The sequence below is a fragment of the Pongo abelii genome, chromosome 11, assembly GCF_028885655.2.
Source record: "Pongo abelii isolate AG06213 chromosome 11, NHGRI_mPonAbe1-v2.0_pri, whole genome shotgun sequence".
In the NCBI taxonomy this organism is placed as follows: Eukaryota; Metazoa; Chordata; class Mammalia; order Primates; family Hominidae; genus Pongo; species Pongo abelii.
Window position 1 is genome coordinate 124,887,591 of NC_071996.2, and position 13,742 is coordinate 124,901,332.

A 13,742-nucleotide genomic window follows, 5' to 3' on the forward strand; every position below is an offset into this window, starting at 1 on the left:
TGCTCAGCTAATTTTGTATTTGTAGTAGAGACAGGTTTTCATCACGTTGGCCAAGCTGGTCTCAAACTCTGGACCTCAAGTGATCTGCCCACGTAGGCCTCCCAAAGTGCTGGGATTGTAGGCATGAACCACCGCACCCAGCCAGAGTCTATTATTTAATTGCATCTTCATGACAACTCTTTGAAAGCAACCAGGCAGACAGACACATGCTCAGTTTCCCTGTAGATGAGGACATGGAGCTGGGGTGGGGTGGGGGTTGGGGAGCAAGAGGATCACCACGTGCTCTCCTAGCAAGTACAGGACTTTGTGGAAGCCCTGATCCAGCCCACGACTTCATAGAGCCTCTCTTACTGAAGATTAGTTACATAAGGATACCCGGTGAGAGTTAATTATAAGTAGTATTACCTTTTATATCAGTACATTCACTTAAAATGAATTCAACTGCTCTTAAAATCCATTGCTTCATAGAAGTAACTAAACAGGTTTAAATACCCTGAAGCCAAACAACTTTCTATAAAAGATGAAGTCTCCTCCAATCTTCTTCCCCTCCCTCCACCCCCGTCCTTTCCCTTCTTTCAAAGGAAATATAAGAGTGTTAGGTCAGGGACTACTAAAATAACATTTTATGTCAGGAAAATGCCATTGATTGGTCCCAAGGGTGTGATAGGGTCCTGCCAGTCTGAAAGATTGTGTCTTATCAGAGCTCCTAAAAGCATTATCTAAAATTACAAGTATATCTTTTAAACCACTTAAGATCTCGAATACTGATTTGAATTTCTTTCCTTTGAAGAAGGAAAAACAAATGCATAGAGTGAGAAAGCTTTGGTACCAACTTAAAATTGTCAATGAAACAAAAACCTGGACCACAGAAACCCATGGCCTGAAGCTGCCCGGGAAAGTGTTTATCTGTTTTACATCAAGCACATTCATTAAATATGTGCAAAGCCAGAGGAAATACAAAATGACAGGGGTCATTAATTATAAGGTTGACACGCCCGTCCCTTCCTCAGACTTCTAAACATAGAAAGAGGAATTAAATTAGTGGTGGAGGTGTGTTTTTAAATGAGATTTTTTTACGTGGAGTGTTATTTGGAGGAGAGGACCCTTAAGACTGCATGCAGGAAATGGCTGAAAAAAAACACAAGGATTACTGTTGAAAGGCTAATAGTAGTCTGTTTGCTTTTTAAAAATACCTGGAAAACAAAAATGCCTGTGTCCTGTTCTACGTTTAACACCTGATGGCCCTTTTGCCTTGGCTCAGTGTAGGACAGTGTGGCCCATTATCATCCCAGGAAAGAAAGCCCATTAAAGTTCACTACTGGGGCAGCCAGCCTGCAGGAAGCCACACTGCCTGAAGAAGTCCTAACTCAAAACTGACATCTGAGGCTGATCACCTGAATGGCAGAAGGAAAACTTTGTTGAAGGTTTTCTAATTATAGAGATGTAGACAAGCTGATTAAAACTGAGAAGGAGTGGAGTGTTTTGTTAGTGAATGCTCCAGAAGGAAACATGGACCCTTTCAGCCGCAGGAGTTGGATAAAAGAGCCCACATTGCAGGTGAAACTGAAAGAGTGTGAACTAAGCCCTCCTGCAGTCCAAGGGACACGGTAATAAGGGTATTAACAGACATTGTTGCAGAACAGCGTGAGCCCTCTCAACCAACGTGCTGTTCCTGGCACCTTGACTATTCAATAAAACAAACAAAATAGAGAGGGGGAGCAAGGCAGGGGCCCAGCATAAACCGTGCTTTTACTAAATTACTAACTTTTCTGGTCAAGTGGACAGATTTGATTGATGTGGTTTACTGTTCCAAAACTAATTAGTAAAAGGTAAGTAATTTACTCAGCTAAAGTGCATATTAAAAATAAAGCAACGTAACTAGCATGGCTCCAGGAGGTCCCTTTGCAGCACTGAACGGCATCACCCATGAAGATTCACAGCAGCCGTTCTTCTTTTTCCCCTTCTTTAAGCTGTCACTGTTCTTGCACCGAATGATGTCTAAATGGTGTTCATGAATAGCATGTTGAAATGGTTGCACGCAAGTTGTTTAGAAATGTTCCCGAGGTATCATCTGCCCCCAGTTGTGTGAATTTACATGACTTCATCAGAGCTGAATTAGGCTAACATTTAAGTGTTTTCATTTTCACATGATCGTAATATTCCAGGGAAGGAAATTAGGGCCCAAGAGGACCACCTGAGGTCAGGGGTTCGCGATGAGCCTGGCCAACATGGTGAAACCCCATCTCTATTAAAAATACAAAAATTAGCCAGGTGTGGTAGCACAGGCTGAACAATAACTGTTTTAGCATTTGAACTCTTAGCTCCAAAGTGGAATATCTTAACCTTCAATAGGAGGAGAAAATTAACTTGCAAACTCTGACTTTATATTGTGCAATAGATTTGCACATTAATTCACAGATTACAAATCTTACCAACAACACTAGCAGACTCTTGAAGCTTTGGTTCCACAGAACTGCCAATGTCAGCTTTTTTATGTAGGTCAACTTTGTCAGTTAAGAAGATATTAAAATAATATATCTATCCCAGTATAGGAAGTTAGAAGAGCTGAATTCCTGTCCTGATCAGCAACTAACTCGCCATGTGACCTTCGTTTATTTGTTTAATCCCTTTAGGCCTCCAGTACCTAATATATATATAAATTTTGCTATAACCACTTCATTTTTTTCTTAAAATCAATTCACTTCTTTTTCCTTATCCAGGTAAAGGGGGTACTTTATAACCCTAACATAAACGGAAACCCAGTGTCACTAGCAATCATTAGAAGGTTCGTATAAAAACAGCATGTGCCTGGTTATCAGCAATACTTCCCCTCACTACCAAGTTATCCTTTAAGAAATAGGTGCTATTCTTGTATTCTAGCCTTTTCTTAAAATTGTTTTTCACATTTGAATAATAAAATACTGTTTTGGGGCCAGGTATGGTGGCTCACGCCTATAATCCCAGCACTTTGGGAGGCCGAGGCGGGAGGATCACCTGAGGTCAGGGGTTCGAGACCAGCTTGGCCAATATGGTGAAACCCCATCTCTACTAAACATACAAAAATTAGCTGGGCGGGGTAGTACATGCCTGTAATCCCAGCTACTTGTGAGGCTGAGGCATGAGAATCACTTGAACCCATGAGGTGGAGGTCGCAGTGAGCTGAGACTAAGTTATTGCATGCCAGCCTGGGCAACAGAGTGAGACCCTGTCTCAATCAATCAATCAGTCAATAAATACTGTAATACTGTTTTGGAAAAAACACTACCCTAAAACAATCTGAATTAATACTAGTTTGTGACGCTTTTGGAGACAACTTGATGAGATCATTACTATAAAAGGGAAGAGGGTGTCAGAGAAAATTAACATAGATTCAGTCATTAGTCTTGGAGGTTATGACCTTATAATTGTATTTTAGGATGTCATTGTTAACAGTCCTTTTAAAGATCACTTTAAAAAAAAATATAGAAAAGTGGTTATGTTGTAGACATCACAAATATATAAATATATAAATGTGGAAATGTTGACTTGCTGTAGAGAATGTACAAATAGAGATTTGTTTGCAGTTTGAAATAAAATTTATAGGGACAGCATCACATAGATACAAGAAGTGTTGTGCCTTAAAATAACCTAGATAACAAGTACAATTATGTGCTCTGGAAAGCTGAAAGAATTCTGAAATTATCTCTTGAGTGATGAGAAAGACACAGATCAAAGATGCCTACAGAAAATATAAAATTAAGTTGCTTAACATAAATGTGGGTGGTAAAAATATACAATATAGCTAAATCTGTATGCCTAGTATAACATCTCATTTTAGGTATTTTATAAATTTAGTAGTTTGATTCTTTCACCGCGATCCCTAAATGCTTACATGTTCCATTTGGCCAAAAGAAAAAAGTAGATCTCATTGAAAAAAGTGCAGATTATTCTGGCTTGCCTTAGGCTCAGGCTTCTCCCTATAAGTTGAATGTGTACAATGAAATAAATGAAACAATTGCTATAAAAAAAATCTAGCAAGATACCAACTGTGAGCCTGAGGCTGCTTCCTCTTTCTTAAATGACAAATTAGCACCAAGCCGATTTTCTCTCTGAGGTCATCAGAAGGACTGAAACTTTTCTCACTATGTGAGTTTCTGTCCCTTGACTTCCTTAGGAATCTTGCATGCCATCAGCAGAGTGGGAGTCAGTTCAAGGGGACCCCCATAAGGGATGTGTCTGTAGTATCCATTCCGGCATAAACATTCAGTGATTCTAAGAAGCACAAAGCAGCCCCATCGTCAAAGGACATGACTCAGATTTTATAGGCTAGGGTGTTTAATCTATTGCTTTCTCATACTACTGGCTGAAGTCTGGCAAGATTATTTCGCCAGTACCATGTACTACCTTTCATTTGTCCTCTCACGAAAAGCCTGGGCCAGGCTTTCATCCCCACTACCTGTCTGCTCTCTGTTCACCTGTTCTTGTCCCATTTAAACATTTATAGTCCGAGATAACAGAGCAGACAACCTGTGTGAGCAGAATTGGCTGAGTGTGCATGAGCCGCTGCAAGCCTGTCTGCTACCTGGCTCCAGGCGGCCTTTCCCATGACAGCTTTACGGCCGACACTAAAGAAGAATCAATATGAGGGCAAGGGGTTGACATTTCATTTTCTAGAAAGTGATCCATTGAGGACCAATCACCAAGCACTGTTTATCAGCCTTGGGAAGTGACATTTTTTTTTTAATGGGGGAAAAGGGACAGGAATCATCGCTAGGTAACTCGACAGGCTCAATTCTCTAAGGTGGGGACTCATAATTGGAAATCCGATGCATCCTGCTATCAATCCTGCCTTATATAATAAAGTGATCAATAAAAGCAGAGAGGAAATTAAGTCATCAAGCTTAAGGATGCTATTTTCTGTAGTCATGCCTTTTAATAAACTTGTCTCCTCGCATTACATTTTCATGTGTTTTTCCTTTCTTTTCATCAAAGCCAATGTTTTAAGCAGAACATCCAAAGGAAACTTACAATGAGGTAACTTATTTCTCATTACTCCAGTTTGACTGCTGTATTTAGGGCCACTTATACCAAAAAACAAAAAAGCAAAGTAAATCTAAAGCACAGCTGGGCTACAACTAGAGAATGTTTCCAGTCAAGTCAAAGAGATGGTCAAGACACAAGGCAAGGCCTACTTTCTGCAGAGAAGTGCTCTGAGCATCCTAGGGTGCTGAATTTTTATCAAATATTTTTAGAGGTGGAGGTATTTAATGAATTGTATCTGTTTTTAAACCTTTAAACATCTTTATTTTCTAACAACCAAGATTATTTCTGTATACTGTGAATATTTCAGACACAGAAATATGGAATTATAAAATCAAAAAAGCACATATAATTCCTATACACTCCCCCACATGCCCCTTGCTTCCCACCATCAGATGGATATATACTAATGTATACAGTTCCCAGTTGTTATATGCACAGCATGTGTACATATACAAAACTAAATGGCAATGTACAAGAAAGAGGGCCATCTTGATTGGCTTTCAAAATGAAATACCAGGGAAGGAAAGAACAGTGGGAATTCAAAATCTATGCAGGTCAACCTTAAGTTTCCAAAGGTTGAGATATTCTGCTGTTTAGAATATAGAGGGCGTGCCAATGTCTATATGTTTTTGTATGTGTGTGTATTAAAGAAACAGAAATGAGAATTTATTGTGGATTTAACATCTCAAGATTTGACTCATCACTCTAATCAAACATACCTATTCATAGATTGTGCATGAAAAGCAATGATCACAATGTAAAATAGATGCCTGTACAGAACATGTTGTTCTATACTGTGTTATGTTAGAGGGAACATAATTGGTCCCTGTATACCAGGACACTTTGGAGAGTGAGGGTGGGAACATGATATTAAGAAACACATGGCCGGGCATGGTGGCTCATGCCTGTAATCCCAGCACTTTGGGAGGCTGAGGCAGGTGGATCACTTGAGGTCAGGAGTTTGAGACCAGCCTGGCCAACATGGTGAAACCGTGTCTCTACTAAAAATACAAAAATTAGCTGCCAGGTGTGGTGGCGTGTGCCTGTAATCCCAGCTACTCAGGAGGGTGAGACAGGAGAATTGCTTGAACCCAGGAGGCAGAAGTTCCAGTGACCTGAGATCATGCCACTGCACTTCCAGTCTGGGCGACAGAGTAAGACTCCGTCTTGGAAAAAAATAAATAAATTAAATAAATACATGTACCAATTGGGACTATCCAGGCAAACTAGATTATATGGTCACCACTCTAATTACAATGTATATCAGAGGAAAGTAAAAGCATAGTGGCTTGCCCAGGCCAGTGGAAATAGCCAAAGGCATTGCTATGACATTGGTGAGATCATCAGTAGGCAGAGAAGGACAATGCAACAGACACTGGCCTGAGAGTCAAGCACAGCTACTGGTGGGGCCAGTAGCAGCTCAGCCTACCACTATGGCAATGCGAGGACCTTGGGCAAGAATTACTTCTTTCCTAGGACTACTTCCCTCTTCTAGAGAATGAAAAGCTTTACATTTAACAGGATCCTTTTCACATCCCCAGGCTTAGCCCTTTTTTTCACCAACAGCCCCATCTTGTGAAACAGTTGATGGTATATGGGGATGCCGATCAGGGAAGAGGCAGATTCTTACACATAAAAGACGAAGAAGGCCCAGATGCGGGGCACATATCAATGACTACTCCTCTGGAGCCTCTGGGCAGGTGATGAGAGTAAGTAAATGGAGATGAAAACAGTAAGAAAAACTGGTTCAAAAGAAGATGCTGCCAATCTGTTATTTCTCTCTCCTTTTTAGATTATTTTTTAAGTATCAAGTCAGATTGTAAGTACTTAGAGGATAAGGGCTCAGATGTTTCAGGTTCATTTCCAAGAGCAATGCTATGCTCACGATTTGCTCAAGGGATAATCTCTAGAAATCCTTTGATTCTCTGGAAATGCTGATGGCCTTTCCTGGGGGAAGACTGAATGTGAATACCCATTTCTTTGCTTTAGTGACCATTACTGTTAACCAAAATCATGCTGAAGCACTTCCTGTGTGCTGTATTATCTATTTTGCGTATCAAAATTCTCCTGTCAATAACCCTTTGAGGCAGATAATAATTATCTCTATTTTACAGAATAGAAATGAAGACTCAAAAAGGTTTATGTAGTAGTAGCTGGCAAATGGCAGAGCTCAAAATTGGGGCCCAAGTTTTACAGGGCTTTTTCTTGCCTTTGGCAGTGAGTCCAGGCTTAAGAGAGGGATAAATGTAACACCTGACAGCTTAAAGCATCTAGAAATCTCCCACTGGCTTGCTCTTCAGCTTTGTTTCCTACAATTAGCTGGGTCCTTCCGGACCTCTCAGCCTGCCACCAGGGTACAGCTAGCAGCTTTGGTAGGGGTGTGGGAAGATCAAAGCAACAAGGAGGAAACTTGGGATGCAGATGCCATGTTTATGACGCAATCAAAAGCCTTAGCTTTGTGTGGAGAAGAAAAAAAACCATCATAAACACTGGGAAGGTCAGGGGCTGCACAGTGAGTGGCTTCAGTGCTTACCTCCGGCTGATGACAAAAGCTGCAATGAGAATTACCACCAGCACCACACTGCCTGAGACAGAGACCAGAAGGACTGTGGAGTTGGCCCCATCTCCAATGATCCGGGAAGGCACTGGGAATGACAATTGCATAAGGATCACCTTTGGGAAAGTCTTAGGAGGTAGAACTTCTCAATGGGTCACAGTTTTTAATGTTTTGAAGCCACTTGGAGAGAGAAAGACACTTGAACATTTCAGAAAGGGCAGCAGTTTTGAATGTACCTCCTTCCCCGAGAGCTATCAAAAACCTGCCTATTTTTGCCTAGTTCAAAAGCCACTTCCTCCTTGTACCCTTGCTGGATAATTTCAAAGGATGTCAATCCCCTTCAGATTCAACTCTACTTTCTCTTCTGCTTTTCTTTTTATTCTTATTTAATAATTTGTGAACAAAATTTCTTTCTTGAAGTAAAAAATCTATCATCTTTTTATCAATCACGCCCAATTTGGGTTCATTAATTACCGGGATGGAGGTATCTGACACTAATGCTTGCTCATGGGTAGGCCCCTCTCAAGCACTTTAAATTTAGTCAACCAGTCAATCCAACTCACAATGTTTAAAGATTTGATATGTTTGTCCAAAGGGTCTTTAAAAAAAAAAAAAAAAAAGCTTATGTAACTTGATTTAAATGATTCTTAGAAATAAGTAGAGAAAAAATATTTTTGGCACCTTCTTTAATCCTCTCAGGGAGAAAATTCCCTATATGAATGTAGGTAGCTATGTAACCCTCAATTTGTCAGTTTAGTAATCCCATTTTTCATGCTTTATAGAAGGCTCAAAACAAGAGAAAAATAGGCAACATTTTTCATTCATAGGAAAAGACAAATCAGATAGTATTTCGAAAATGCTTTTCTCTAAATCACATGAAGTTTTCTAAGTTACAGTCATTGGCTAACTTATTTCAAGCCATATTCATTGCAGCAAAATGTTTGCTGAACTAAAAATTACAGACAACTCCTTAGATTTCACTGTAATGGGATTCACCTGTATTATAAAAATAGCCTCAGAAGTGACTGAGTCTGGGTGGTCCTTGTTACCTGTGTTGGTTGTGACCTCCAAGGGCTCACTGAAGTCTCCATAGCCAGCTGCTGTCCTGGCTCGCACGTGGAAAACATACGAAGTGAGAGGGTTCAGGCCTTTGATATCTGTGTTCCTGGCAGCTGTCCGAACTATACGATAGCTTCGCTCATTCTGATCCTACATCATGGCAAGATAAAATTGGGGAAGGTGGCAAAATAAATCTCCTGCTTACTTACTAGGTGCAATATTAAAGGAGTCAAGCCAGTCGACTCAGAAACTGAAAGTAAATGGAGATGAATAAACTCTCTGGAGCCTATATTCTCTTGGATGTTATAAGTACTATTGTTACTTCTTACTTGTTAAAAGAAATGCGAATTCAGGTATGATTGCTATTGACGTTGACCATATCCAGATCTTTCCTCCTACTCTTTTTTTTTTTGAAAGGAACATTAAATGATAGTTGCTGGCTTTTCTAGCTCCACACCCAGCAATTTAAAAGAAATAACTGTGAGAAGGTCCCTTGTCTTTTTCTATTTTCTGTCTAGAAAATGTAAAATGTGTTGTAACATGGTTTCAATGGAAAAATCCTGTCCCTTTTCTACTTTTAATAAGGAAGCCAATAAGTGATTATCTTTAAAAAGAAAAAGAAGACAACTGTTCATTTTCTAGACAACCTTGAATGCAAATAGCTCTCTTCAAAATTCTGTCCTGTAAGAGAGACAAGTTATTTGTAAAAATAATGCCTTTCTATAACTTTAAGAGGCTGAAGAATGTGATTTTCCTTCCCTGACTTTCTATTAAAAGTCATCAAAACCCACATCTTTATTCTGAATAGCAGTGATCTACTTAAACAGATCATTATTTCAACTGTTATGAGTCATAAGAAGTTCATAGATTAGAACTTCTTAGCTATCTTGATTTCCATTACTAGAAAGTAAAGATATAGTTAGATTACAATACAATGTATTATCATTGTTATTTTCTACTTTTCAGGATAACTAAGTAAATGATAAATTTCATAATCATACTTAATTGGGAAGCCAAATGCATTTGATTTGAGGATTCACGGGTATTCTATGACTTACAACTGGCTAACACTTAAACAGAAGGGAGGGAGCAAAGGAGGATGGGAAGGGGTCGAGGAAAGAAGGAAGAAAAGAAGGGAGGGAGGGAGGGAGTAAAAGGAGGATGGGAAGGAGTCAAGGAAAGAAGGAAGAAAAGAAGGGAGGGAGAGAGGGAGTAAAAGGAGGATGGGAAGGAGTCAAGGAAAGAAGGAAGAAAAGAAGGGAGGGAGGGAGGGAGCAAAGGAGGATGGGAAGGAGTCGAGGAAAGAAGGAAGAAAAGAAGGGAGGGAGGGAGGGAGAGAAGGAGAAAGGAAAGAAGGAAACAAACAAGGAAGGAAGGAAGGAAGGAAGAAAGGAAAGGAGTGTTGTTCACTCAAGTAATACCTTCTCATAATACTTGACTTCATATTCCAGGATTACCCCATTGGGCCGATCTGGTTCCAACCAAGCCAGTGCCACACTGTATCTTGTGACTTCTTTAGCCTGGACCAAAGCAATGGATGATGGTGCTGTTAGAAAAAAACAAAAGACAAAAGATATTTTCTTTAGGAAAATAAATGGTTTTGGTGGTAGCCAGAAATAATTGCATCTTATTTAAGAAAAGTGTGAAAGATTGTCTTGTCTTCCCCTTGACAATTTTACTCTTCAGTATAGAAGCATATCATTTTCATCCTTCTCTCCAGTATATTTTTGCATGTGTTTGTCTTAAAAAGAGAATCTCTGAAGTAAAATCCTAGTGGGCTTATAGGCCCGTAGTACCATTTCCACAGCATGGAGAGACATTTCTCATAAAAGGCTGTAGGTACAGAGAGGGCTGTCTGGTTTTTAACCTTTTGTAAGCCGTGACAGCCTTTGGAAGACCTCATTTTAAGCTCAGTAAAGCTACATCTAATCCTACCTCCTAGTATTATGAGTGTCATCTTACTGGACTTTAATTTCATACAGGCAAGAGAATGTACAAGTCTTCAATAAATACTGTAGGGAATGCCAAAAGGCAAACAATTTACATACTTTCCAATGTAAATAAAAGTACTGCTTAATTACAGTAAGAGTTCAGTCTGAACAAAACCATGTAAATAATGAATACAAATCAAGCAGCGCTGGTCTCTCTGAACACACGTGGCATTTTGCAGCTATTTTACAAGAGCTGACATGTTGCCTTTGCCTGCTCTTTCCACTGTGAAGGACACAAAGGCAGTCCTCTAGTGGGTGTGCTATGGGGGTGGAAGGAGGGCACACTTTAGATTTATACACCCAGGCTGCCTGATGCTCACTTCTCCACTGTGGTGGTCGCATCTCCAGCCAACTGTTATCAGGCTCTGCTGACACTGACAATGGCTGGTACCCATGCACAATCTCCAGGGAGAAGAGAAACCATTCATGAAATCCTTAATCTTATCTAACAAAGCTGCCCTGGAGAACCAGAGATTAGGGAGCTTCCTAACTCCTATGTATATATTCTTTTGTTCCCAAACTGGGGAAACAAACATCAAAAACTGGCCACTGAGGAAGAATAAATTAGTGCTGGGTCATCCTCCTGCCCTTTTGCAATACATGCGTATGAATGCCAACCCCTAACTCCAAGAACGAAGATAAAAAGTAAAATACATTGTCACTGAAAATGGTATGGGAAAAGCTTCAAACCTGCTTGACCACGTCTGACGGGTATACTGATGGCAGGGAAGCCAAGCAGACACACCATAGTCACACAAGGGAGTGTTCCAGCTAAATCCAGTACAGTAAAGACTGTCTCCTGGAGGGGGTTATTTGACAGCCCGGCATCTCTGTTAGGGATGGTAACAGGAACACACACACACACACACACACACACACACACACACACACACCCCTCCCGGCATCTCTGTTAGGGATGGTAACAGGAACACACACACACACACACACACACACACACACACACACAGACACACACACACACACACCCCCCTCTCTATTTTTTTTTCCTCTCTCTCAGTCCCAAAGCTATTCCAGATTGGATCTCAGGCAAAAACACAAGGGAAAGATACAGTAGATACACATATCCTCCATCAAAGGCAATCCCAAGGTTAGTAATACCAACCCCAGTGAACAAAGCTGCATGCGGCAGACATACGGAAGCCACTGAACATCTGAGGAAAATGAAAAACGGAAATGTGTTCATTACATTCATTAAGGACCCCTTCTCCCAACACAGACACAGGCACACACACACATACACACACACTCACATTTACTCTTTCTTTCCTGGTTGACACAAAGCCATTGTCCAACAAAATGCAAAAAGTGACTTTGTAAAATATAGAGGTAGCAAGGAGGCTAAGAAAACTGCCTGGCTGTGGAAAGTCATTTCACTCCAGGTAATAAATATATTGCCTAACATACCACTTTAGCATACACTCCATAAAAAGGAGCTCTTTAAACTCTGATGTTCAGGATTGAGAAATGAAACAGAAAAGTGAGGTCATTAGAAAGAAAGCAGGAGGGAGAAAAATCATAAAATTATAAAATGAACTTTCTCTCGGAAATGGTCTTGGTCAGATCCTGATAATCAACAGATTCCTTGGGAAAGAACTGCCTGCCTGCCCTTGGAGTGCACTGATGAACTAAGACAGCTTCTCTCTGGTTGGGTTATCATTAAACTGCTGCATATGGGAAATGAGCTTGATTTCTATTTTAGAAGTTTGAGTAGCAGTGTTCCTGTGACCATTCAAAGGGAATATGAACTCAACTAAGGTGCTCAAAAAATCTCAAGCAGGGAGTTAGCAATATAATCACGTTAACTCGTAGAGTATTTCTAATGCAGCCCTACTTGGGAAGCTGATATGCATAAATGTGAAAATAAACCAACAGAGTGTACCTTGACACAGCTGTCATAAAAATGGAGAATAAGGAGAGATTGAAAGAGAAATGCAAGCAAGAATGAAGGACTAAATGAAAATAGAATGCTAGGCTGAGGACAGTCAGAAAACTGCTGAGTTGAACTTTGTCTTTCATACCTACTAGAGAAATAAATGCAACCAAAGAAAAGTAGAATACATAGATCTAATTCACAAAAAGTATTGTGTTGTATGGCTGTAAAGTTTAAATTATTGATCAGATGTTCTTCAGAAGAGCATGTTATCAGGGCACAATGACACAAGCAATCCATGACCAAGTGAGGTTGGGAAATGTACCTAAAACATACAACTTCATTGTATGTGGAGAGCTTACCTCCTCTAGTAAGAAGGAGTTTGAGAAAATCTGGGCTTTGCCATACTGCCACTTTGGAAAGGAGGCAACTTGGATGTTCTCCACATCATAAGCCACATACGGGCATTTCCCTCACTCTTTCTACCCCATTTCCAAAACAGCCTTCAACTTTACATCTGGAAGGCATCACCCTACTGTGTGTGCCTGCCTATGGGTCATTTCCCTAGATGAGGCATTTGCCAATGACATTTTGCAATTATCCCCCTACCGCAGTGTTTCCCAAGCATCAGACTTCCACGCCACACATTTGCTGCCACATCCCTCTGCAGCTTGTAAGATGATTTAAGTAATATTTTCTTAAATAAACGCAGTATCTTTAACTTCAACAGTTGTATTTGAAAGGAGATTTCCCATTTACTGGTATCAATGAAACCCTGTAATCACTTGAAATTAATGGCAAGTAACCATAAAAATGAACATTGCATGTAAATGAAACAATGTTATCAATGTTTGCTGGACACTCTTACTTCTCTAGGGATTGTTAAAAATGGAGATTAGCCAGTGCTAGAGGAGCAAAGGATATCTGGGCACCCACTTGAGATTCTGACCTTGGAGTACTCAGAATTACTGAGAAAGAACTGAAAATGAACTACATTGTACACAGGACAATTCAGTATTATATAACATCTCATCGGTGTGTTCCCTAAAATCATCTCTGATGACACCATTGGTATGTTTGCACACTTTGGTAAACAATGCCCAACCCAAATGTCTTGAATCCTGATTTGCAATATTCCAGGGCTCTGCCTTTTGCTTACAGAATTAGAAGAGGAGATAATAGAATTTTTTTTTTTAAAGATTGTACATCCCACCCTTAAAAT

The 13,742-nt window shown here is 40.1% G+C and overlaps 1 protein-coding gene across 1 annotated transcript in view; it reads right to left on the reverse strand.

Annotated features, from left to right (window-relative positions):
• EPHA4 (EPH receptor A4) overlaps nt 1-13,742 on the reverse strand; it is a 147,882-nt gene that overhangs the window by 22,058 nt on the left and 112,082 nt on the right. The window contains exons 7-9 of the mRNA XM_024243504.3: nt 10,060-10,184; nt 8,629-8,788; nt 7,556-7,667 (exon numbers count right to left, since the gene is read on the reverse strand). Of these exons, the coding sequence (XP_024099272.2) occupies nt 7,556-7,667; nt 8,629-8,788; nt 10,060-10,184 (397 nt within the window). The remainder of the gene's footprint in view (nt 1-7,555; nt 7,668-8,628; nt 8,789-10,059; nt 10,185-13,742) is intronic.